The sequence below is a fragment of the Oncorhynchus tshawytscha genome, linkage group LG06, assembly GCF_018296145.1.
Source record: "Oncorhynchus tshawytscha isolate Ot180627B linkage group LG06, Otsh_v2.0, whole genome shotgun sequence".
Classification (NCBI taxonomy): Eukaryota; Metazoa; Chordata; class Actinopteri; order Salmoniformes; family Salmonidae; genus Oncorhynchus; species Oncorhynchus tshawytscha.
The window spans coordinates 45,501,110-45,528,478 of NC_056434.1; the positions used below are offsets into that span (position 1 = coordinate 45,501,110).

The 27,369-nt window shown below is 42.5% G+C and overlaps 2 protein-coding genes across 7 annotated transcripts in view; both read right to left on the reverse strand.

Annotated features, from left to right (window-relative positions):
* Positions 1-5,513, reverse strand: part of LOC112252609 (UPF0606 protein KIAA1549L) — a 37,845-nt gene extending 32,332 nt beyond the window's left edge. For 4 of the 5 annotated variants that reach the window (XM_024424012.2, XM_042323301.1, XM_024424011.2 and 1 more), the window contains exon 1: positions 4,805-5,513. In XM_024424012.2, coding sequence (XP_024279780.2) covers positions 4,805-5,027 — 223 coding nt within the window. In that variant the 5' untranslated portion in view covers positions 5,028-5,513. The remainder of the gene's footprint in view (positions 1-4,804) is intronic. The other variant, XM_042323300.1, reaches the window with a different exon arrangement.
* Positions 5,514-5,967: 454 nt separating this feature from the next.
* The window catches only part of LOC112253486 (homeodomain-interacting protein kinase 3), a 44,973-nt gene continuing 23,571 nt past the window's right edge, over positions 5,968-27,369 (reverse strand). For both annotated transcript variants that reach the window (XM_042323302.1, XM_042323303.1), the window contains exons 3-15: positions 23,633-23,756; positions 20,241-20,360; positions 18,851-18,937; positions 18,397-18,581; positions 18,062-18,215; positions 17,693-17,813; positions 17,453-17,562; positions 17,144-17,262; positions 16,875-17,033; positions 16,096-16,539; positions 15,710-15,966; positions 10,411-10,541; positions 5,968-10,239 (exon numbers count right to left, since the gene is read on the reverse strand). In XM_042323302.1, the coding sequence (XP_042179236.1) occupies positions 9,826-10,239; positions 10,411-10,541; positions 15,710-15,966; positions 16,096-16,539; positions 16,875-17,033; positions 17,144-17,262; positions 17,453-17,562; positions 17,693-17,813; positions 18,062-18,215; positions 18,397-18,581; positions 18,851-18,937; positions 20,241-20,360; positions 23,633-23,756 (2,425 nt within the window). In that variant the 3' untranslated portion in view covers positions 5,968-9,825. The remainder of the gene's footprint in view (positions 10,240-10,410; positions 10,542-15,709; positions 15,967-16,095; positions 16,540-16,874; positions 17,034-17,143; positions 17,263-17,452; positions 17,563-17,692; positions 17,814-18,061; positions 18,216-18,396; positions 18,582-18,850; positions 18,938-20,240; positions 20,361-23,632; positions 23,757-27,369) is intronic.

Consider the following 27,369-nt stretch of genomic DNA (forward strand, 5'->3'; position numbering starts at 1 on the left):
ACAACAAACCTGATGGCTTGCGGGACAGTGATAATGAATGGCGACAAAGATGGATGGAGCGTGGATTTCAGCAGGCCTTGTTCGTTTTGTATTCTGAGTCTGGCTCAGTCTGGCTCTGCAGCCTTCTCCTTTGGTTAGCATCACAGCAGCCAGGGACTGAAATATTGAGAGCTTTCTAAGCTCCTGCAAGGGAGAGCATGTGAGATTCCTTCACCTGAGTGCATCCTAAGAAACACATGCTTCAAGCTTCAAATCCCAGGGATGCAGCAGGCAAATCACAACCCTATTAAAAGTGGATGAGTGTCTTGCTCCTCCAGTACCACCCTGCAAAAGAGCAGCAAGAATTTTCCCCCCTCATATCTGAGGAGTCGAAACCGACCTCAGGGTACCAGAAGTAAGACATAGACACTGGGAAAGTTAGTTTCACTCTGCATTAGTTCTTGTTCAATTGTTCTTTGTAGCCTACTGATCCTCAGACAGACAATATCATGTCCATGTGAGTAAGTCTCACTCATAAATATAAGACCAACACTAAAGACAACCCACTCAATTTCCAAATACTATCAGAAGCAACGTACGGCCTTTTGACAAAACAAGATACTGACATGATTGGTGTTGGCAAACACATTACTGATCATACAAAAATAAAACTTTTCATACAAAAATGTATGTAATTTATACAATTCAATACAACATGCCAATTTTAAAACTGAGTTGCTTACACTAGCCTTCTATAAGACCAATTTGTATATTAAGAATATTTTTTCAGTACAGATTTTTTTTTAAAGGTGTTAAGAACATTTCTTATAGCTTCTCTCAAATTCAGATCGTGTGATGAATTCACAGTTATTTCACTACAGTATGATCAACTGTCAGAACTGGCACTGAGGGTAGAGCGAAATTAGGAAAGTCAGTCACCTGAACTTTTGTAGCTAAGGTGACAAATGCACGCACGCACGCACGCACACTGGCAGGCACGCGCACACACACACGCACGCACGCACGCACGCACGCACGCACGCACGCACGCACGCACACACACACACACACACACACACACACACACACACACACACACACACACACACACACACACACACACACACACACACACACACACACACACACACACACACACACACACACACACACACACACACAGTACACTTGCAGGCATGTACACAAACCATATTTTTATTATGAATTCCTATTGATTCAAATGGCCAAACACAGACAGTAAATCATAAAAGCCCCTAGCAACAGCCTATCCCAGGGAAGCAGAAGCACTTCAATTAATAAGACTTTTAACATGAAAGTATGCATTGATTTTTCATAACAAATGCCAAAACTGCTGCAGGACCACGTGACGCCACTTGTCCAATGAGGAACCACTAGCCATGCTTTGCCCTTCCTTGTCCCCTACCGTGGCTCAATACATAATAATAAAAGCCATTTAGCAGACACTTCTATCCAAAGCAACTTATAACAATGTGTGCATGCATTTTACATACGGGTGGTCCTGGGAATCAAACCCACTAACCTGGCATTACAAGCTCCATGCTCTACCAACTGGCTACAAAGGACTCTGATTCATAACCTACTGTAGTGGGAGACTTGCAGGCACATATGGTGTGAGCACAGAAGCGATTTCATCATTGTTTCTGGGAATCAGAAGCATTAACCTGACAGAGGCCACCACATGATCGCCTGACTTTTCATCCCCTCTTAGGAAACATATTTGTTAAATGGCTCTGATTCCATTGCATATAGAATTCATTAGAAGGCCAAGACTCTTGGCTGTCCTTTCCCGTTACATAATAGACACAGTCATACAACACACAGTGAGAAGCATCTTTGCAGCTCTCCGCCAGTTGAGGATACAGCAAGTGGGTTCTAAACGGACGCTGAAGTTGGAGGGAAGAATATTTCTAAGATTCCAAACTCATTGGGGTTGTGCCAACCAGGTTTAATTCGCTTTACCTTCAGGGTATACAGCACAACATGTTTTACATGCAAATTCCAAATACCTTTACAGCCCTATATCTAAGCCGTGCCAAATAAATAACTACACAGTGCTTCTGTTTGGCAGTGCTGACATGAATCAAAGCAGTTATTTTATTTTTTTATTTTAGTTTCTTTTGAGTTTGACCTGCTGATCTGCTCAGGTCTAAGGTGAGGCCAGCCAGACAGCCCTTCCCTTTGTGTTTCTCTCTTTAGTCAGCACTGAAGCCTCCCAGGCCAACACAAAGTGAAGACTGCTGCTACATAGCAGGCAGCATCTATTAAGGCCGTCACACAGCCGTCACTGTGAGCGATGACGAGAGGGCGCTCTAACACATTGTGAGTTCAGAAAATGCTCAAGGAGACAGAGGCATAAATCCATTCTTCACTCAATCTTGAGGGACTTGATGAAATGTTCATGCAAGTCAAGAGCATTCACTGGCTGTGATTTTTACTGAAACATCTCTGTTACCTAATGTGTTGGTTTTGGGGTCAACGCTATTCCCCAAGGAAAGAAATGACAAAACACTGTGTCTATGAATATGGACAATCTCCGGGGACGTCTAAGCTTGTCAGATACAGATTACATGTCACTCAGAATTACAGCTTTTAAAAAGGGGACACAGTAGCTGGACTTACAGCTGCTGTGCAGACTCCAAAATACAGACATTTGGAAAACACACATACGCACACACAGTATAATATACTAAGATGTATTTATGTAATAACATGTATTACCCACGGATACATTATATTGTACATATATAATTAAATATTCTGCATCAAGGTTTACACTTCATTACAACAACAAAAAACACAAACTGTGTTTCGAACATACTCTCATGTTCAGAACACGATATAGAATTCCCCATAGATTGGGAAATAAGTACTATACCTAATTGGGATTAGAAATCAAATTAGCCAACAAGATCATCCCAACCACATGATTTGTAGAGGCTCGTCATGCATAATGTATTTAATGTACAAGGGAAATATCTATTTAAGATCTGACACAGTGAGAGGGGCTCTAGCAATGCATAATTAACTTTCACAGCACAGGCAATCACCCTAATGAAGCAAAGCAGAGTGCATGGGGCAAGGTGCTGTACAGGCCATGTTTGAGGCCGATCTATTAAAAAGACTAAGTATCCAAGCAACCCAACTATTCATCCAAATTGTGGGCATCTTATTATGGGGTTGAATAAGGCCAGTGTTTCCCACACCAATACTGATACAGCAGCAAGACATGACCACATCATGGACAGCCTGGTTAAAGAAATGTGAAAGGTCTAGTTGTGTGTAATGGTAGAACAACACTGGAAAGAAAATGGAGCACAAAATGCAGTGTTTTCTTGTGAAGAAATGCTTATAGGCCTAGGCATGCACTGTACTGTATCTCCAAAATGCCTGTTGATGCCGTTGAGCAGTGTGAAATCCTATCTTCCGTCATTTACACAAAGAAGCAATTTGTTTGCACGTACTATTCGAATCACACAGCATTTCCAATCATTTCAAATCAATCTTAAACTATTGTCTAAAAGCAGACACAAATTGGAGCGTGTACTGGTTATTCAGATGCTATAGGGCAGGCTATATACAGCCCAGTCTGAAAAAAAAGCGTTAGACAGATCAGTTCCCATGGCAACAAGGCACAGTGGGCTCCATGTTGACTCAAAGGAAGAGCTCAACCCCCCCCCTCCCCCTCCCTCGGGAAATACAGGAAAAAACACCTAATTCTCAAAATGGTACGTGGATCTAGCCCTCCCTGGACCACAGCCAAACGCCAAATTCCAAATTCCAATATTGTTTTATGAATGGAGGAATAGGGGTATATTATGGCAATCTGAGAGGACCTGAAAGTGTATAGGTCAGGCCCATGGCTAAGTCACGAGCTGTTTTTCCCACTTGAAGGAACAATGAGATGAAAACAGCTACCCATGGTTAAATTATAGGCTAATAAACATCAGGTTCAAATCAGAGAGGAAAAGAAAAAACGAAAACCAATTTAGGCTAGTGGCTAGTTTTAGTTTCTTATGACAGCATTATAAATAATGAGTATGAACGTTTCACGAGTTGTGTTCTTTTTAAAAATGCTATATTGTGAATAACCTCCACAAATGTTGCCAACACCGTCGATCAAGTAAGTTAGTATGGATATTATTAAAAGCGCGCTTCTGCCCGCACGTTGCAATATTGACTGCACACAGGCATGCCACCCCAGGCACAAAGGCCACTTCAGCGGTTATTTTACTAAGTCGAAAGACAGTGTCTGGGAGGCTGCATTATAGAAAATCAACATTCATATTGATTTAGGGACGTTCAATAGCTTGAATGTGTCTGCGACAGATAACACGGCTAGTGGGACATTTAGATCATGCAAAAATAGGCGCAATGTCATCATTTACGCACAATAAACCACTACCACCCAAATTGTTTGAATATAAAAAATAATAATGTGGATTTGTGAAGTGCCCTCCACATAGGCTACATTGCAAGTGGCGCTTTTTTGTTGTTGTTGTCTTCTAAAATCTAGATTTTTGTAATAAATCGCAATTTCCTACACCGACAAAAAATAACGAGGTGGTGGGCTACTTTCTCCACGGTCATTATCCCCGTGTGTGAGCTGATAGTCATAATATAGGGACAGGGCACCAGGAGTTCCACCAACCTGAAGAGCAACCAATTTGGGGTACGGCTCTATAATAATACAGCCCAACATCTCAATGAAGACCAATTAGTTTGTCCTACCAAAATCAAGAAAAATATTACTCGAACAGGTTGTCATCAACCAAATATGTCTTACCATCAGCAGCTAGGACCGACGGCATTAAAAGCAAAACCATTCCAACGGATAAAATACATTTAGTCCACATTCGATTCAGCCCCAGTGTTTTTCCGTTTTTCTGGAAACATAAGGTGGATCCCATCCCCATACCTATCCATTCAATCGAACCAAGCGCGCGAGCATTGTTTATTCCGCTGGCGATCAAATCATCGAGGCTGTTACACGCATGTTTTGAAGCCATTTGTTTATCCTTGATACATCTAACAGTCTTAATCTTGTAAAATACATTTGATCAATCCTTCACTGCGGACAATGAGAGGTTCTGCGTAAGCCGGTCTCTCCCAGAGGTTGACACAAAACGGCAGCATTGACACTTGTGTGTAATGCGTCTGTAGGGCACACTCCATGCACCACGTCGACCTGCTAGCGCGTAATAAGCTATTATCTGCGAAATATTAAAGATGCACTCATATCCATAGTAGTGAGTTCAGTCATTCTGACAAAACAAACGTCTCCCATTCAAAAAAAAACCCGAACTGATAAATCATACGACACCGTCAGAATATTTACTTTCAAACCCGTCATTTCACGACAGTGACGCCAGCATTGACTGCTAAAAATATTTGGCATTCTCAGTGAGAGACGACCGCTTGTGGGTATAGATGGCAAACCAAACTAATAAGTCGTCAATAGTAAACCAACTGGAAACCGCTAATTCTATCACCAATTTGATTTGCATGAATTAAAATTGGGCTTCAAAAAGGACAGGTTGTCACCAGGGGGCAGCCAGGGCGGGCCAATGGTATCGCATACATAAGTGATGAGACATTTGAGATCTGGGTTTGTGAACAGCATTGCATGTTATTTAAAAATTGGCCTGGTTTCAAAATGACAGCTTATATTAACATGTCTCCTATTATTTAGAACACTCCAGGCATTAGCTGAGGAACATGGTGTCATCTACATCACTATGATTTACCATGCCCTATACTGTACATGGTCAATGCAATCAAAATACAGGTAGTGCTTTTCTACTCTGCTTGCACAGGGTGGTGCTATTGGCTTCGACCCGTTTCATCTACTGTATTGTACTGCATCTGAAATTGGACAAACTAAAATACAAGTTAGCAAAGCAAATACCATATGGTAAACTGGGTTAATACAGTGACAAACAAGATGGCTGAAGCAATATCATTTTTTTTATTTATTCAAAGTGAATCTTGACAATAGTACACCAATTCTTAATTTGACACTCGCCAATATTCACCAGGAAAACCCGCTTTTTATGACAAAGTACATAAGGCTTGGTCACATTGAAATCACTGAGAACTAGAGAGAAATACGACCGCAAACTGTAAAAGACATTACATCCAAAATAATAAATTGTCCCAGTCCTCATAATGTATGTATGTATGTATGTATGTATGTATGTATATATATATTGCACAGTGCATTTGCTACATGGCAAACTAGTGTAGCATAAAATCAAAAGCAAACAAAATCATAAAGCCACAAAAACTACACATTAAACCAGTAACAGTTCCAATTTCACAATCAAGTCTATATGCTGTGTTGTTTAGATACCGTATATATTATCCAATAAATTGAAGTGAAATACAACTTGTGCTAACAGGTGAAATTACTGCAAAAAAAGATCCAAAGCAATCAAACAAAGTGGTAAGGATTGGAAGGTTAATACAGTAGAATACAAAAGACCCTGAATGAATCATATAGGAAGTCATAAAACAATACAATTGCAGTATATGTGACAACTTTGGACCTAATATTTACGTGGGATGTTAAAGCAAATACCAACAAGTGATACATCAAAACTAAGGCTGCTATATGGATGTTGATCATATACACAGAACAGAATTCTCTGTAGCCAATCGAAAACTAAAACAAAACTACATTTTGTCAAGTCCGCAAACCATATGTTCAACTCCACATATACATTCACATTGTATGTAAAGCTTTGCATTTGTGCATGTCCAATAAGAGATAAACGGTGTCTTGGGTGAAGAGTGTAAAAAAATATTCCCTGACTAAGAATAACATTTGTATTTTTATATTCTGTAGAAAAGCTTTATGGATTCAGACCATATGGTCTAAGGTTGCGCATTGGGGTTGCGTGATCTGAAGATAGAAGCCAGCACCCATAAGAGCTTCTCAAGAGAGAAGAATGCATTGGATTTGTCAGCTCTATTATACTGTACACGGGTCCAGAAGCAGAATGCTTTCTCACTTGATGGCAAACATGTAAAACATATTTGGATTTGGAGACAGGCTGCAGAAGTCCTGAAATAACAAGAGGCTGCTTAATCCTAACATCCTGCCGCTTGGATGTGTAATACTCTATTCTGTTGAGGAGCGTCCACGGTTGACTCTACTGCCACCCCTCTGCGGGAGAGGGGACTGCCTAAGGGTCAGGGAGTTATTGACCAACAGTTATTCTCTGGACCACATATCTAAAAAGGCACTAGGTTGTAGACAGTCAGAATGACAAAAAAATGCATCCGTGTGTGTCTGGGGTTGTGGGGCTAGTGAGTAAACAAATCTCTCAGTCCACAATGTAATGAGACTACAAAAGGAGTGGCAAGATTTGAACGCGAAAAAGATCAGTCATCATTTGACAATCCCCCTTGTTTGGATTAAAGATTGAAGAAAAATCCCACACATTTGCTTCAGTCAATCAACTAGGAATAGGTCAGAATAATCTGTAGAAAATCTCTCTCAATCCACTTTAGATACAAAAAGTGGGTTTAGAACATTTTCTTAGGCTTAAAATAAATGACTATAAGATTTTTTTTCTAGGCAAAGTCCACAGAGCACAGCAATTTCATGAAAACTGTGTGGGATTTTGCCTTATACTGAACCTGATGAGCATATTGAGAGTTCAATAAATTTGAACAAGTGCTTACTGATGCATTTCATAACAAATAGTACGTATGTGAAGAAGGCCTCTCTGTAGCCCAATGTTTAGATAAGGACCAAATACATGTGTTGCAGTAAATATATCTGCATGGTAATACAGATCTGTCAATCAATGATAATGTGAGTAAGATGTAGGCTTTTGAGCGTGTTAACAGAACAATAACTAAAAATCAACAAAATCGTCAACACATCAATTACTGTATGCAATGATGAACCCAACCTATATTTAATAAGATAAAATACTGATGCTATAGGCACACACACACAAAAAAAAACCCAGAAAAAAACGCTAAATTCCATTACTTGCAATACAGTAGATACAATCGCACTTCAAAACGTCAAAGCAAATATACAGAGGCACTAACAAGTCTTAATGCCATTAAGTATACTCTATACTAAAATAAAATCCACCTCTATTATATGGTAATTAAAACTATACAAAAGTAAGAACACAGTAAGAACTAAGTTAATCATTTTGATGTGGCAATCAGTACATAGCTAGCAGCTTATCTAGGATACATTCAATACATAATATATCATACAACTTGCCCAAAATGCTGAAAATAAAACCTCAAACCTTTCAAAAATATATTTCATCTCGATGACTCCAGAATACTTGAGGTCAACGGAAAAAGAGTAGCTACCTTGCTTAGGATATGAATTAGTCTTTGGTGCTGAAAGAGCATTTGAAAAGTAAGGAAAAACAAAAATCTAATGCTCATGCAAGCAATTAAAAACAAAATTAAAAATATATTTCCTCCCTGACGGAATGTAGAAAATAAGCACTAAGCAGTTGACGACAACAAATCTTTAAATGGAACAATGAAAGCAAATTGCACTCAACCAATACACCTTGTCAAGCACTACATAGTCCAGCAATTATACTGTAGGTTGATAGATGGGTATATCAAACACTGTATAGGTGTTCTGAAGATAATGAGATCATACTGTACCAAGAACCAACGTTGTCGATAGTCAACGTTATGCCTCACATCAGTATTAATCTAAGAAAAAGGCTGTAAAAAAAACATAACACAGCAAACCAGCACCTAATATCTAGATTGTACTGCAGTTTCAAAAAAACAGTGTCAATACTGTTAGTAATTAAGTACTAAGTGACTAGAAATTGATTATCAAATATTAAAATCATTCAAATTGTGTTTTATGTACATTAGTTCATTTGGGAAAAGTCCAAACCAAATAAACATTTGCCACAGCAAAACATGCTGGCGTCCTCTGGTAAAAGAGGCTCAACTACTCAAATATACAATGAGGCCAAATAAGCAAGACTTATTTGATTATCTGATATGCATATCAGAGTAAAAATAATCTTCAAGTGCTGCAGTCCAGTACATTTATTTTATATATATATATATATATATATATATATATATATATATATACACACACACACACGCAATAAGTAACATTAACAACCTCATATATTTAAGGCACTAGTAGGTGTGGGAACAAGTTACGATGCAGCAAGTCTCACAGTACACATAGAAAGAGTGACATCTAAGCATCTGTCAACGACTCGACTAAGTTATTTTGCCCATGCGACGTCATGCAGCGTGTGGAACAACCTTTTCAGACCACTGACAGTATCACACTGAAAACACAGAGGACATTAGCAAACAACACAGTAACACCTTTACACCACAATGAACCAACAAACGAATGGAGACAAACTTCTGCTGTCCTAGCACTGGAGACTGGGATAGCTTAACGAGTGATGTGATTAGCGCACGTGCTAGATAGAAGGCAATACAGAAAGGGGGTTGAGAAAACGACCTCTAACCCCTCCATTTGACCCATTTCATAGAGAACCATTCGATCCAAATGACAAAGCAGAGCAAATGTACAAAAACACATTAAAAGTGAGAATTTCTTAATCATTCACTGATTCATTCATTCTTTTTCCAATTATATTTTTTAAAGCGAACGGATTCAATTCTATTATCATCACCATCAACCAACATGATTTGTTAAAGTCAAAGGGGATTCTTTATCCGTCATAACATGAGAGATGACAGATGAAGGCCTTGGTTGTAGTTGTCACTGCTGGCTGCCCCTGCTGGCCCATGGCCCTGGGTGGCTGGTTCTCAGATGTAAGGGTACTGGTTGAGTTTGGTGGGGCTGAGGGGAAAACCTGTATAGGCAGGCGAGGCGATGTAGGAGTGTGGTGGAAAGAGGGGTTTGTACTGGCCCTGGTGATGGATGGTGGGCGAGGGCAGCAGCCGGTGGTTGATGCCCATGGTCACCTGGTGGACAATGCCGTAGGTGGGCTGCAGAACGGGCCGCTGGGCGCAGGGCGAGGCCAGAAGGTGGGCGACGGGCGCCGAGGGAGGGTAGGAGAGTAGGGCGGCTTGGGGGTGGTGTCCCGAGTTGTGGGTGGGGCTGCTGTGGGGGAGGGTGAAAGCATGGCCGTGCACCGTGGGAGGGATGTAAGCGTGCGGCCGCCGGTGCTGCCCATAGTTTCCGTTCCACTCCTTGTTGCAGGAGCCGTAATGCTGGACCTGAGGGTGGGCAGAGGAGAGGGAGAAACCGTTAGTTTGTAGTGGTGTCTAAGTCGTTCTAGATAAGAGCACCTTCTAAATTACTAAAATGTCAACAAAGTAAAATGATGCAAGTAGAATTAAATTTGAATGACAAAACCTGGAAGACACCAGTAAGAAGGGGGGACTGACCTGGCCAAAGCCCAGGGGCTGCTGCTGGAACGCGGTCATCTTCTGTTGCTGGCGGGGATGGAGAGGTGTGGAGTGGTGGTTCAGTCGTCCGGGGGCGCAACGCCCTTTGGACTGGCACGAGATTTCGTAGACTGCAAGAGAAACCACAAAAGGGATTGGTGAGACTAACAGATAAAAAGTATTTTAATATATGACTGGGTAAAACACCAATAAGGACCCACTGGAAACAAGAGCATGCTTTGCTGAAATAAACACAGAGAGAGAAACTTTGGCAGACAGAAATACAATTGCTCCTCCTTGCTAGTGGTAATACAGCTCATTAGTAAGAGTATTCATCTCGGTTTCATCTGCATGGCCCACTAGAGAGAATCTCTATTTGGCACCAGGTCTGAGGCTTAAGATCAGCAGATGGCACTTGGATTCGATTTCAGGGCTAAGGGCGGCAGATAGCTTAGCGGTTAAAGAGTAGGGCCGTAAACGACAGGTCGCTGGTTCGAATACCCAAGCAAATTAAGCTCCAGTACATCCTGTTTCCTTTGCTCATCCTTGAGATGTTTCTGAAACTAGATTGGAGTCCACCTGTGGTAAATCCAATTGATTGGACATTAATTGGAAAGGCACACACCTGTTAATATAAAGGACCCACAGTTGGCAGTGCATGTCAGAGTAAAAACCAAGCCATGGGGTCAAAGGAATTGTCCGTAGAGCTCTGAGACAGGATTGTGTCGAGACACAGATCTGGGGAAAGGTACCAAAACATTTTGCAGCATTGAAGGTCCCCAAGAACACAGTGGCCTCCATCATTCTTAAATGGAAGAAGTTTGGAACCACCAACACTCTTCCTAGAGCTAGCCGCCCGGCCAAACTAAGCAATCGGAGAAGGGTCTTAGGGAGGTGATCAAGAACCTGATGGTCACTCAGAGTGCTCTAGAGTTCCTCTGTGGAGAACCTTCCAGAAGGACAACCATCTCTGCAGCACTCCACCAATCAGGGCTTTATGGTAGAGCGGCCAGACGGAAGCCACTCCTCAGTAAAAAGGCACATGACAACCCACTTGGAGTTTGCCAAAAGGTACCTAAAAACTCAGACTAAGAGAAACATGATCATCTGGTCTGATGAAACCAAGATTTAACTCTTTGGCCTGAATGCCAAGTGTCACATCTGGAGAAAACCTGGCACAATCCCTACGGTGAAGCATGGTGGCAGCATCACGCTGTGGGGATGTTTTTCAGCAGTACGGACCAGGAGACGAGTCAAGATCCTTGATGTTCTGAGCGCTCTGGAGCAGGTTCTCAGACTGGGGCAAAGGTACACCTTCCAACAGGACAACGACCCTAAGCACCCAGCAAAGACAACACGAGTGGCTTCGGGATAAGTCTCAATGTCCTTGAGTTACTCAGCCAGAGCCCGGACTTGAACACGACTGAACATCTCTGGAGACCTGAAAATTGCTGCGCAGCAACGCTCCCCATCAAACCTGAGAGGATCTGCAGAGAACAAATGTGAGAAACCCCCCAAATACAGGTGTGCCAAGCTTGTAGCGTCATACCCAAGAAGACTTGAGGCTGTAATCACTGCCAAAGGTGCTTAAAGTAGTGAGTAAAGGATCTTAATACTTAAGTAAAAAATTTGATATTTTATTGTAATTATTTTTGTACATTTGCAACAATTTCTAAAAACCTGTTTTTGCTTCATCATCATCATGGGATAGTGGGTGTAGATTGATTTTTAAAGCAACTTTAAAATAAGGCTGTAATGTAACAATGTGGGGAAAGTAAAGGGGTCTGATTGCTTTCTGAACACAGTGTTTGTGTATATACACTGTTCAAAAAAATAAAGGGAACACTAAAATAACACATCTAGATCTGAATGAATGAAATATTCTTAAATACTTTTTTCTTTACATAGTTGAATGTGCTGACAACAAAATCACACGTGCCTGTATGACCTCCCTACAACGCCTAGGCATGCTCCTGATGAGGTGGTGGATGGTCTCCTGAGGAATCTCCTCCCAGACCTGGACTAAAGCATCCGCCAACTCCTGGACAGTCTGTGGTGCAACGTGGCGTTGGTGGATGGAGCGAGACATGATGTCCCAGATGTGCTCAATTGGATTCAGGTCTGGGGAATGGGCAGGTCAGTGCATAGCATCAATGCCTTCCTCTTGCAGGAACTGCTGACACACTCCAGCCACATGAGGTCCAGCATTGTCTTGCATTAGGAGGAACCCAGGGCCAACCGCACCAGCATATGGTCTCACAAGGGGTCTGAGGATCTCATCTCGGTACCTAATGGCAGTCAGGCTACCTCTGGCGAGCACATGGAGGGCTGTGCGGCCCCCCAAAGAAATGCCACCCCACACCATGACTGACCCACCGCCAAACCGGTCATGCTGGAGGCTGTTGCAGGCAGCAGAACGTTCTCCACGGCGTCTCCAGACTCTGTCATGTCTGTCACGTGCTCAGTGTGAACCTGCTTTCATCTGTGAAGAGCACTGGGTGCCAGTGGCGAATTTGCCAATCTTGGTGTTCTCTGGAAAATGAAAAACATCCTGCACGGTGTTGGGCTGTAAGCACAACCCCCACCTGTGGACGTCGGGCCCTCATACCACCCTCATGGAGTCTGTTTCTGACCGTTTGAGCAGACACATGTACATTTGTGGCCTGCTAGAGGTCATTTTGCAAGGCTCTGGCAGTGCTCCTCCTGCTCCTCCTTGCACAAAGGCGGAGGTAGCAGTCCTGCTGCTGGGTTGTTGCCCTCCTACGGCCTCCTCCACGTCTCCTGGTGTACTGGCCTGTCTCCTGGTAGCGCCTCCATGCTCTGGACACTACTCTGACAGACACAGCAAACCTTGCCACAGCTCGCATTGATGTTCCATCCTGGATGAGCTGCACTACCTGAGCCACTTGTGTGGGTTGTAGACTCAGTCTCATGCTACCACTAGAGTGAAAGCACCGCCAGCATTCAAAAGTGACCAAAACATCAGCCAGGAAGAATAGGAACTGAGAAGTGGTCTGTGGTCCTCACCTGCAGAACCACTCCTTTATTGGGGGTGTCTTGCTAATTCCCTACAATTTCCACCTGTTGTCTATTCCATTTGTACAACAGCATGTGCAATTTATTGTCAATCAGTGTTGCTTCCTAAGTGGACAGTTTGATTTCACAGAAGTGTGATTGACTTGGAGTTACATTGTGTTGTTTAAGTGTTCCCTTTTTTTTTGAGCAGTGTATATTTTCTGATTTAAAAAAATCTCCTAGATTTAGGACACTTCAAAACTTTGGTTTCTTATGATACGTTTTTTTGACTGTCCTTTTTGGCATTTCTGTACGTGTTATTCAATGTGTTTCTGTGGGCTTTAGTAGTAAAGGCAAACAACTATATTTAAATCAAATAATGTTTTTATATTTATTTGATAACTAAAAAATCCATAGTATGCTGACAGTCCTTTGCTCTGTGTAAAGACAGGGCTGTGAGAGTCATGGAATTTTGGATGACTTATTGGTCATTCTCCTCTGCTCCTGACTGAATGTGCTGGTTGATGCTGCCTAGACAACCAAAGACTTGCTTACATATTACAGCAAAGCGCAACAACTTTTTATCACACTATAATACATTTTTAAAAGTCCACGTTACCGCAAAAAGTAATTTAACCGCACAAATCCCGGCCGTCCTCTCTTCAGTCAGCTGTTTCCTGCATTTCTACACATTTCTCCATGGAGCCGAGAGATATCTTTGAGGTTTTAAAGCAAATTTTCTACAATTCCATGAATTTTGCCATGCGGTGTTCTTTCGCACAAACAAAATAAATACGGCTAACAATCGACTGTTTTCTGAATTTTCTATTCTCTGACTACCTAGATTTAATTTAGGCGATTGTTAGTCCTCAAAGATTATACTATTATAAAATATATATAAGTCCATTATCTTTGACTTACACCCCCCCTCCAAAAAAACATGTATTTATTTTATTTTTGCACACCTGCTCACTCAAGGGTTTCTTTATTTTTACTATTTTCTATATTGTAGAATACTAGTGAAGACATCAAAACTATGAAATAGAAAAATTGTTACAGTTTAAACAGTTCAAAATATGTTATATTAGATTCTTCAAAGTAGCCACACTTGGCATTCTCTCAAATCAGCTTCACCTGGAATGCTTTCCCAACAGTCTTGAAGGAGTTCCCACATACGCTGAGCACTTGTTGGTTGCTTTTCCTTTACTCTATGGTCCAACTCATCCCAAACCATCTCAATTAGGTTGAGAGGGGGATTGTGGAGGTCAGGGCATCTGATGCAGCACTCCACCACTCTCCTTCTTGGTCAAATAGCCCTTACACAGCCTGGAGGTGTGTGTTGGGTCACTGTCCTGATGAAAAACAAATGATAGTGGGACTAAGCCCAAACCAGATGGGATGGTGCATCGCTGCAGAATGCTGTGGTAGCCATGCTGGTTAAGTGTGCCTTGAATTCTAAACAAATCCCGAACAGTGTCACCAGCAAAGCACCCCAAAACCATCACACCTCCTTCATGCTTCACGGTGGGACTCACACATGCAGAGATCATCAGTTCACCTACTCTGCGTCTCACAAAGACACAGCGCTTGGAACCAAATGTATCAAATTTGGACACATCAGACCAAAAGGACAGATTTCCACCGGTCTAATGTACATTAAATCGTGTTTCTTGGCCGAAGCAAGTCTCTTCTTCTTATTGGTGTCCTTTGGTAGTGGTTTCTTTGCAGCAATTCGACCATGAAGGCCTCCTCTGAACAGTTGATGTTGAGATGTGTCTGTTACTTGAACTCTGTGAAGCATTTATTTGGGCTACAATTACTGAGGCTGGTAATTCTAATGGACTTATCCCCTGCAGCAGAGGTAACTCGGAGTCTTCCATTCCTGTGGCGGTCCTCATGAGCCAGTTTCATCATAGTGCTTGATGGCTTTTGCAATTGCACTTTAAGAAGTACTTGAAATTTTCCAGATTGACTGACCTTTATGTCTTAAAGTAATGATGGACTGTTGTTTCTCTTTGCATATTTGAGCTGTTCTTTCCATAATACGAACTTGGTATTTTACCAAATAGGGCTATCTTTCGTATACCACCATGTCACAACACAATAATTGGCTCAAACGCATTGAGGAAAGAAATTCCATAAATTAACTTTTAACAGTTCAGAGATCAGTTCTAACCAGGCCTTTGCATTACATAAAACTGAAACAAAAGATTACTGTATAGGCCTATTCTTACTGTTAATACTGAAACAATTTTGACGTGAAATTCTCCAAATAGAAACTGACCCGTTCTGTCTATGTGCTGGTCCATGTTGTTGTTGTTCTGCACCACCCTCATAGGGGGCACCACCATGGTTCTCACTGGGAGCTTGCTGGGCTCGTTCTCTGGGTCCATGCCACGCGTCGTCATACCCAGGGACTGATGGTTGTGGTTGCCTAGGTAGCGGCTCCCCAGGTAGGGGCTGTGGCTCTGGCTGGAGTCCGAGGCGGGGGAACCGTCTACCGTCTCGCAGCCGCTCCCATGACCATCATCCTCAGACATGCTGAAAACAGACAAACACAATCAATAACAGAATAACTAACAGAACAACTAAATGCACAGGCGTGCTACTGATGATCAAGACTTTGACACAATCTGGCAAGTTATCAAAAGTTGTGCAGTTTGGCAGTACCTGTTGGGCCTCTTGCAGGGGGACGGGCTGGACTGCACCGAGGCAGAGGAGCTGGTGCTGAGGGTGCTGTCTGGGCTGCTGAGGGAGCACACCCTCTCCATGTTCAGAGAGCCCTTACAAGCCTCGCAGTCAGAGCCGCCTTTGCACCTGCAGGAAGAATCCTCCTCCCCATCCGTGTCACTGCTGATACTGATTACGCTGAGGGTGGGGCTGGGTAGGTCATCGATGACCACAGACTCTCGCTGCTGGTGGGACATATCTATCCGCTCATCCTCCACTGCCTTACAGCAGCTCACTTCTTCACTTCTTTCCTGCTGAACCTCCACAGGCCTCTCCCGATGGGACGAATCGCCTCCTCCTGTGTTACTAACACGGTCGGACATCTTTGGAGATCGGCACATTGAGATTTGGATGTCCCTGTTGTTGTGTGAGTGGTTCATGCTCCTAATAGGTAGTAGAGTAAAAGTTGTTTATCCGTACATTGACTATTGTTTATGTAAGAACAATATGACTATGATTTAGTAGTACACTGACTTAAAGGGAAAATTCACTCAAAACTATACATATATTTTTTTTGTAGTCCCAAAACAGTAAAGTTAAAGATATTAGACTTTCAAGAAGCAAAGTGTCACCAGCCACATTATCATGATGATGTAAAATCAATCATTTATCAAGCCAGAAACAATGAACTCGGGTCAATTCAACAGCATTGATTTGCCATGGACACTATCTAACTGGAACATAGAGGAGAAGCATTGGGCGGAAGAAGGAAATCTCACCTGTTCTGACTGGTCTGGTTCCTCTTGTTGGCGTGTGGCTGTGGCCACACCACGTGTGCAATACCAATGTTGATTGGTTGTGGACCGGATATGGTCATTTGGTTGGTTAGAATAGGCTGCATCATGTTGGTGTAATGATTGCTGTGTTGCCGTACTTTCCTTTAAAAAGGCAAAACAACATTATATACATTTTATCTACACAGTACAAAGAAAGGGGAAAGTGAAGTAAGTGTTAAAAAGGTCATTTCTTCTATGGTGAACTAACTCACCCCCAGTCACTGAGCCTCTGTGGGCCAGCCACATTATCAGAAGCCATAGAGGAGGTAGGAGGAGCCACTTGCTGCCAGGCTGGTACGAGGATTTGCTGGCCTCTACTTGGCCACGGTTGCTGCAAAGATCCAAGATAGGTTTATGGCGTGCTAATGATTCCTTTAAGATGCGGTAAGGGAAGCGTCAAACTCCTAAACCGCCTCACTTGAAAGTGTTACCTCCCACTAGCATGAGTCAAGGACCTCAACTAAGTACAGTGTGGCATCTGACCCCTGTATACAAATATCCCCAATGTGAGCCAGTCTCACCTGTGCCATAACTCCAGGTCGCATCTGCAAAGGCTGTATGGGAGGGGCTTGGTTCACCATTGGTATCGTGCTCTCCATCCGAACTGCATATCCTGACTGGTTTGGGTTACCTACAAAAACAACAAGCATAGCCTAGTATTGGATTTGAACTTTGATCGACAAGGCCACTGTAAATCCAGCATTAATATTGTATCTCTCATGAAATGACTCGACTGTGTGCTAATTTGAGGCGCTCCATACCTTGCATGGTTGGGGGGCAAAGGATGAGGGCTGGCTGAAAGGAGTCGTTACACCCAAACTGACCATTTCCAGTCTGCAGCATCCCAGGATGCATCACAGAGGGAGCAGACTGCGTCAAAGCCTGCATGGGGGGGTTAAGTTTAATCAACTTTTCTTTTCATTATTTACTTCAGACACTGATATGAGAGAGACAGCAGTATCATTAAAGGTAAATATTAATAGCAATTAATAGCAATTCAATAGCACCAATAATCCTGTAGGTGGCAATATTGGTTAAATATGAAGTCTATTTACCCCAACCATAAATGTAACAGATTTCCAGTTTACAGCCATACATTAAGCTTCTTGTAATTGTGATGAATAGACTACCTGGGAGTGAACCGATCCCATTTTATTGAAGGCCATTGGCAGTCCAGCTGAGTTGTTTGAGGGTCTGTGGAACGGTGCTTTGTTGCGGTTGAGTGTATCGTAAGTGTTGGGACGTGATTGACAGGCATCCATGATGTGGAAACACGATTGAACACTGGAGAAAAGGGAAGAGAACGGGTGAGATGGATGATCGGGCAGAGCACATTCATGGAACATTGCAGCCTACTTCTGATCAGTGTCCATCTGTAATCAGTTTGTAGTTAATTTCTTGGTAGAGCATGGAAGAGCTTTTGTTGGGTTTGTTATGTTATTGTTTAGCCCTAGGTTAGACTTACTGATTGCTGTGGGGAAAGTCAAGAAGGTGCTGCATGGTGACAAAGGGATGATTGAGGGCATCTGAGGGAGCGAGCCTCTTCTCAGCATCAATCAGCAACATGGTCTTCAGCAGGCCCACAAACTCCATCCGGTCTGCCTTCTCTGCCAGCGAGTCACTGCCATCCATATTCAGCACCAGATTCACCTGGCAGCAAAACAAAACCAACATCTTTAGCTACTATGTATCAAAATACACAGGTATTCACTTGTCACACTACTGTATCATATGGTCGTTTTCACACATCATAATCTACTTGTACGCAAATTCGTACTATGTATCAAAATACACAGGTATTCACTTGTCACACTACTGTATCATATGGTCGTTTTCACACATCATAATCTACTTGTAGGCAAATTCGTACTTTGAATGATGTGATTATCTGACACATTTAAGCAAAGTTTTGCACTCACATGTGCTATGTCATCCAGACTGCTAAAAATGTACTTCCTGGCCTCTTTGGATTTCATCCCCGTCTCAGTCTCATGCTCCTCTGTCGTCTGCAGAAACAGAAAATGTGAGGAGTCTTCAATTGTGAACATGCATTCTCTAGAATTCTACCTAGTGTACTCAGAACTGGGTCTGTTGATGGTTTATGACATGGGTCGGCAACAGGCGGTAAGGTTTTTGGTCCGTGCGTGATTTATTTTTTGCACAAAAACCTGAAAAATAAAATCACCAGTTCAGCAAAAAAATTAAATAATAATAATAACAATAATTCAGGAAATCTGTTCCAAGTATTCCCACAAATAAAATAGATATGTGATCATGTCTCAATGTAATCAAATACAATAGATTTTTGGCTTAGTTGTGGCCCATTTGCAGTACTCAAAATTATTACAATTATGTTCCGGCCACCCTACCACCTGCTATGACAAATCATCCCGCGGCTAAATCAATGGCTGGCGAAGTTGCTGGATATTGGCGGGAACTGGAACACGCTGTCGTACACGTCAATCCAGAGCATCCCAAATGTGCTCAATGGATGGCATGTCGTGAGTATGCAGGCCATGGAAGAACGGACATTTTCAGCTTCCAGGAATTATGTACAGATAATTACATCACGGGGCCGCGCATTTTAATGCTGAAACATGAGGTGATGGCGGCGGATGAATGGCATGACGATGGGCCTCAGGATCTTGTCACGGTATCTCTGCATTCAAATTGCCATTGATAAAATGCAATTGTGTTTGTGTTCTGTAGCTTATGCCTGCCAATACCATAAGAGTGCCCCATGGTGGCGGTGGGGTTAACATTGACATCAGCAAACACTCACCCACACCATGCCATACATGGTCTGCGATTGTGAGGCCAGTTGGACGTACTGACAAATTCTCTAAAATGACATTGGAGGCAGCTTATGGTAGAGAAATGAATATTCAACTTTCTAGCAACAGCTCTAAAGGACATTCCTGCAGTCAGCATGCCAATTGCATGCTCCCTCAAAACTTTGTGGCATTGTGTTGTGTGACAAAACTGCACATTTTATAGTGGCCTTTTATTGTCCCCAGCACAAGGTGCACCAGTGTAATGATCATGCTGCTTAATCAGCTTCTTGATATGCCACACCTGTCAGGTGGATGGATGATCTTTTCAGGAGAAATGCTCACTAACAGGGATGTAAACAAATTTGTGCACAACATTTGAGAGAAATAAGCTTTGTGCGCGTAAGGACCTTTTATTTCAGCTCAGGAAACATGGGACTAACATTTCACATGTTGATGTTTATATATTTTTGTTCAGTGTAGTTACCTAGCCCTGGTCTAGGATGCCCATGTTCAGGAATCAGAGTGTCAATGTTACCTTCAGTCTCCAGGAAGCATAAGGCGAGTCGGACTCTTTGCAGAAGAAGCGGGATGTCTTGGTCCCCGCGTTTAGCAGTTGCTCCCCCGGCAACACTTGTGTCTGAGATATGTAGCGAATCTGTGTAGGAGAAAGACAGAGAAAGACAATATGATTGCAGCGTTTACATCATATACCTGCTTGTTGAACCTACTAATATACAGTGCCTTCAGAAAGTATTCATACCCCTTGACTTATTCCACATTTTGTTGTGTTACAGCCTGATTATATTGATTTTCTCACCCATCTATACACAAATATAACGACAAAGTGAACACATTTTTATTTTTAGCTCATTTATTGAAAATGAAACTACATGAAAATGTAATCTCATTTATACAAATATTCACAACACTTTGCTATGAACTTCCAAAATGAGCTCAGGTGCATCTAATTTCCTTTGATCATGCTCTGCCTAGAGCTGGCCGTCCGACCAAACGGGCAAGAAGGACCTTGGTCAGGGAGGTGTCCCGAGAACCCAATGACAGAAGTACAGAGTATCTTGGCTGAGATGAGAGCTCTACTACACTATACCAATCTGGGTTTTATGAGAGAGCGGACAGATATCATAATGTAAAAGATCCTGTGGTCTGATGAGAATCTTTACCCTCCATGTCTGGAGAAAACCAGGCAAAGCTCATCACTAGTCTAACGCCATCCTTACCATGAAGCATGGTGTCCGCTTTCAGTGAGGGACTGAGAGTCTGGTAAGGATAGAGGGAACAACGAATGGAGCCAAATCCTTGAACCTGTATCAAAAAGTGCAAATAACCTTGGAAATGTAAATCTTCACCCCTGTCTAACAGGACAATGACCGCAAGCATACAGCCAAAGCCACGTTGGAAATTGCTTCAGAACAAGAATGTGAAAATCCTTGAGTGGCCCAGCTAAAGCCCAGACTGGAATCCAAGTGAAAACCTATGGTAAGACTAGAAGATGGCTGTTCACCACCGCTACCAATCTAACTTAACAAAGCTAGAGAAAATCTACAAGGAAGAAATGGGAGAAAATCCCCCAAATACAGATGTGTAAAGCTGACACAGACATACCGAAGTCAACTAAAAGCTGTAATCGCGGCCAAAGATGCTTCTACAAAATATTGACTCACAGGTGCGAATACATATAGAAATGAGATATTTCTCTAATAAATTTGACAACATTTCTAAAAACATGTTTTCACTTTGTCATTATGGGGCATTGTGTGTAGAAGGATGAAAAAAAAAATATTTAATCAATTTCAAATTTAGGCTGTATGTGGAATAAGTCAAGGGGTACGAATACTTTCTGAATACATCTACAAAGGAATCACCAACATTAAGGATAATGGACAAACATTTCAACTTAAATGACTAACACCAGCTGTAAAGTATGTAGAAAAGATAATGGACCTATATTTTCAAATAAGATCTTTGAGAACTAACAATCACCAAAATAAAAGCTAGACAGAGAATCAAAAATACCCCCCAAAAATGTGTATTGTATTTTTGTCATTGAATAGGGCCCCCATTGATTTTGTTATGTTTGAGTCAGTCAGATAGCATAAGCCATGGCAAGGTGTGTGGAACTGCAGGAAATGTACATTTGTTACTGCAGTCAACAGGAGGGCCTCTAAAACCCAAACCCCCATTTTGATCTTGAAAAAACCCTGATGGCACTACACAGATATTCATCAAAACAAACTACACAATAGTATTTTAATGCAGGACGTAAATAGAGCTGACCACTGCACTGCTATTGATGGCATGCAATGACTGGACCGCCAAGTGTGGTCATGGAGTTGTGAGGTTTGTGAGAGAGGTGTCGAGGAGAACTTCCCATTAGCAGCATTCCGTCACCCCCACATCGGGAGCCTGACACAGGCACACGGCTATCCCAGCCCTACCAAACATACCCGCAGGACAAAGACATTTAAGCCAAATGGGGTGTTTCGGGCTCTACTAATTCAAGCTAATCAAAAAGGTTACATGTAGGTCTTCCAAACGGAGTAAATAGACACACGTCACACACACTTAAAATATAATTCCAGTAGGAATATCGGTTACTCTTCTATTATAGTACTGCTGCTAATCCCTTGCTACTTTGCCAGGCCTATATGCTGAGAGCCACTTGACATGCCCAGGACAGATGTAATGTGCTCCAAAATTGCCATGGAAACCTCTCCAATCCCACAAAGTGGAGGTAGGGTGACCTAGATAAATGCAAAAAAATAAAAATAAATCACCTTACAAAAAGACATGTTGCTCATCTGGTAACATGGCAAAAACAATAATGAAGAGATCTACTTCTTTATTATTCAAACAACGTCATTGCTGCCCATGAGCTCATTACTAAAATTGTTTTTAAAAACAGCAATAGACCGGACTTAGATTTTGACACTTGCGCTTCTGTGGGAGCAGTGACACTGACAGTATGACAAATACAAGTTAGCATCTGTCCCTGACAGTAAAGCCAGTAAGGCCTATTACTCAGAAAGGGTACGTCATATCTACCCTCTTCCAGCCAAAACACTGTGCCTTAGAGCTGCTAAAACTACAAGACCAGGCATGTGTTAGGACAGGAGGCAGGGGATTTTCCTCACTCTGCAAAGCTGCCGCTGTATCTCTCAATACAGCCAGGAGACCGGCGAGATTAACTGGCTCTGTTTAAGGCTTGATGATTTGGATGTTATAGAGATTCAAATTGGGTTGCCACAACGCTGCACAAACACAGTGAGAGCAATGAAGTGAGAACCTGCTGATGGTGCAGGCTTGGGGTGGTGGGGGGGGAGGGGGAGGGGGGGGTTGAGGTGTGCGTGGTGTGTCTAGCATTAGGCTTATAAATACATTTTGCTGTGTGGCATGGAACTGGACCCAGCGCTGGCGCGGTATAGCAGTCAGGGGGGCTCATGGTCAGCAAAGCACTACTGCCTGGTCGTGGTCCAAATGACCACTAGACCCAAGAATGACAGCCCTACCCCAGCACACCACAGAGCTTTCCCATGGTCTCCCCTTTAAGCTGGGGGACTCAGTCCCAATCACTTAGTTACTGGCCTAAGGGAAATAATCAAAGATGACACAGCCAATTTCCTGTTCCATTAATGTCCAGATGAGACATTTTGTATTCGTATGCTTCACTGCTTAGAGAGCACCAACAAAATAAGACAGGGTTTCAATAAGAAAACAAACGAAAAGTGGAGGCTTTAACCATCACATTTAGATTCAAAATGCACCAGCACACAGGCATCAGGGGCTGTTACACTGCTCCACTGGTCTGTGTGTGGCCAGTCTTCACTGAGATGTCAGTTCTGTCAGTATCGCTCTCTTCCCTTGACAGTCTGCTAGCTTTGGAGATGTCAGGCAGGTGCTTTGATTTACCTGGTCATACTCCAGTGCTCCTGGGTAGAGGGGCCAGCCCAGAAAGAGCTCAGCGATGACACAGCCCAGGGACCACATGTCGATGGCCTCACAGAACGGCAGACCCAGGATGATCTCTGGAGCCCTGTATATAGGGAATACAAAACAGGAAAGAGTTTAGTGGGGAGCACTTTCAACAACCATTGTTACACACATACACAACAGGCATTGGATTTGTTATACTCATGGGAGGGCAGGGAACTCAAGATGAGATCTTAACTAACATGATTTATTGTGGGAACTCGTGTATGAAGACCATGAGGTCACACAAACACAGTAGGTACTGTATATTGAACTCGTATTAGTTCTTCACAAATACTAAGACAGAGCACACACGCACATAAAACAAATGTTTAATCAAGCCGAGAGTGACGCCTGTGGACTTTGACAGCCATCAAGCAATTTTGTGGACATTACCGCAAGGTTCCACTTCCATAAAAAATTAAGGCCAATCAATCAGTTACCATTTTAAAACCAAGGCGGAGCACAGCGGCTGCCTTGACAGATGCAACACCCTAACGCGACCATTATAGTGTGACACACAAGGTAACCTGTGACGTCATCACTCGGTTTTGATATCCTGCTGGCAGGAAACGTCTGTCGATGGATAAATGCTGAAACAAATTCAGCGAGAGAAGGTGTGACCAAAAAAAAAAGGCTCTTAGTTCTACGGAAAGGGTGGATACCTAGTCAGTTGTTCAACTGAAATGTGTCTTCCACATTTAACCCAACCTCTCAGAGAAGTGCATGCAAAATGGGAGGTTATATCCAGTAGCGGTGGGCGGGTAAAATAACTGGAGAAGTTGTTTGCTCTACAACAGGTTAGTTCTTATGCCTTGCCAAAATGATACCGTGCATTCTGAAAGTATTCAGACCGTAACTTTGTCCACATTGTTACCTTACAGCTTTATTCTAAAATGGATTAAAACATGTCAATCTACACATAATACCCCATAATGACAAAGCCAAAACAGTTATGTTGTTGCCAATGTATAAAAAATGTAAAACAAATACCTTATTTATATAAGAATTCAGACCCTTTGCTATGAGACTCTAAATTCAGTTCAGATGCATGCTGTTTCCATTGATCATCCTTGAGATGTTTCTACAACTTGGGAGTCCACCTGTGGTAGATTCAATTGATTGGACATGATTTGGAAAGGGACCCAACTGTCTATAAAAAGTTCCCACAATTGACAGTGCATGTCAGAGCAAAAATCAAGCAATGAGGTTGAAGGAATTGTCCGTAGAGCTCCGAGGCAGGATTGTGTCGAGGCACAGATCTCGGGAAGGGTACCAAAACATTTCTGCAGCATTGAAGGTCCCCAAGAACATGGTGGCCTCCATCATTCCTAAATGGAAGTTTGGAACCACGAAGTCTCTTCCTAGAGCTGGCTGCACGGCCAAACTAAGCAGTCGGGGGAGAAGGGACTTGGTCAGGGAGGTGACCAAGAACCCGATTGTCACAGACAGAGCTCCAGAGTTCCTCTGTGGAAATGGGAGAACCTTCCAGAAGGACAACCATCTCTGCAGCACTCCACCAAAACAGGCCTTCATGGTAGTGGTCACACGAAAGCCACACATCAGTAAAAAGGCACATGACAGCCCGCTATGAGTTTGCCAAAAGGCACCTCAAGGAAACCAGATTATCTGGACTGATGAAACCAAGATTGAACTCTTTGGCCTGAATACCAAGCATCATATCTGAAGGAAAACTGGCACCGCTCATCACCTGGCCAATACCATCCCTAAGGTGAAGCATTGTGGTGGTAGCATCATGCTGTGGGGATGTTTTTCAGCTTCAGGGACTGGGAGACTAGTCAGGGTCAAGGCAAAGATTAACAGAGCAAAGTAGAGATATCCTTGATGAAAAAAACAACAACCCTAAGCACAGTCAAAACAACACAGGAGTGGCTTCAGTACAAGTCTCTGAATGTCCTTGAGTGACCCAGCCAGAGCCCTTGAAAGGATCTGCAGAGTATAATGGAAACTACCCAAATACAGGTGTGTCAAGCTTGTAGCGTCATATCCAAGAAGACTTGAGGCTATAAAATCGCTGCCAAAGGTGCTTCAACATTGGACTGAGTAAAGGGTCTGAATACTTATGCAAATGTGATTTCAATTTCTCATTTTTATACATTTGCAATAATTTCTAAATTATGGGTTAGTGTGTAGATTGATGAGGGGGCAAAAAAAACTATTGAATCCATTTTACAAGGCTGTAACGTAACATTTTGAAAAAGTCAAGGTGTCTGAATACTGTCCGAATGCACTGTGTGTATAGGCCTAAAGCAGAGACAATAACCTTTGTTTCATCACAAAACCAGAGAGCAATACGTCAGGTGACGGTCCACAAAGCATTTTTACATGTATCGAACAGTTACATGACCTACAGCAGGATCAAGCAAGTTAATGTTTCCGACATTTTCAGACTCTAAATCAACGGTTGGTTAGTAACCACGGAGTTACTGCAAGTCTAAAAGAAAACAGGAGCTGCCTCCACTATTCCAGCACCATTTCAACATCAACTAACTTATGCTTAGTCTAATATAGTGACAACTAAAAAGATATCAAATGTGCACGTGAGTTAAAAAAAACACGTTGACTCACCCTACTTGTAGAGAAACGCAAACGACATCCTCCCCTCCTTCATGCTGATGAAAAGGTCTGACTGTCATACAGTACACGCTTTTAGTTCATTGTCCTAGGTTACCTGGCTAAAATGCTTGCTCGTTAGCCTAACTTCCTTTCATGGACAACGAAGCACCAGGCCAGCTAGTTAACACTAGCCTACTACATATTGAACTTCGATCCTCTCAGGCCAGGGGCACAACGTATGAATTTATGGTTAGCGTCGCCGTTATAAGCATCGGCCAGTGTGGAGATGTAAGTAAAACCACAAATCCAAATCCCTATCTCCATGCATGGCTTATTTTAGGTAAGGGACAATTTTAGCTGGCCAGCCACTGGAGGTCAACAAAACAAAGAGATGCAACAATTCAAGTGTTTCTATAAATTACATTCTGTTTTTGATGTGATGTGATTGGTGTGAAGCCAAATCCAAACTGGCTTCCGTTAACACTTGATTTGTTGTGCTAGCATCATTCACAGTTTAGCTCAATGCTGGTTGGCTATTATTTTTATGAAACACAGAGACAACATTTTATCTTTCATTTTCTTTTTTTAGTAGGTAAACTTTTTGGCATCCATGAGTACACGCCTCTGGTTATATAGTCTATCATATTGTGCAGCAGAGACCCATAAAACTTCAGTTCAGATACAGACAAATAGGCCATCTGTAATTATTTCAGGCAAGAAAGAATGACCTACTTTCTCAAAACCTATTTTGGACATCTGAAGAGTGGGCATGGCTATGAGACGTCTGAAAAAGAGAATATCAACAGTGCAATCTTATATTGTGACCATGGGCACCCTCTCTTGCATCAGCAGTTAATTCTGTGCCCTGATGACAGCATGGCTTAGCACACCCAGCATACAGGAAGAGGAGATGCAGAGTTACTCTATATCCAGCCCTGGACAACACTGGCAACAGCTGAGGGGGATCATGTACACCCACAGGGAGACAGACGGTCAGTGTTCACCTCAGGCAACATTGTAAATAAGAGATAACCAGACATAGTATAAAACCTTAGCTATCTGGGAAAGTAACACCTGTTATAAAAGGCCTTTCTCTAACA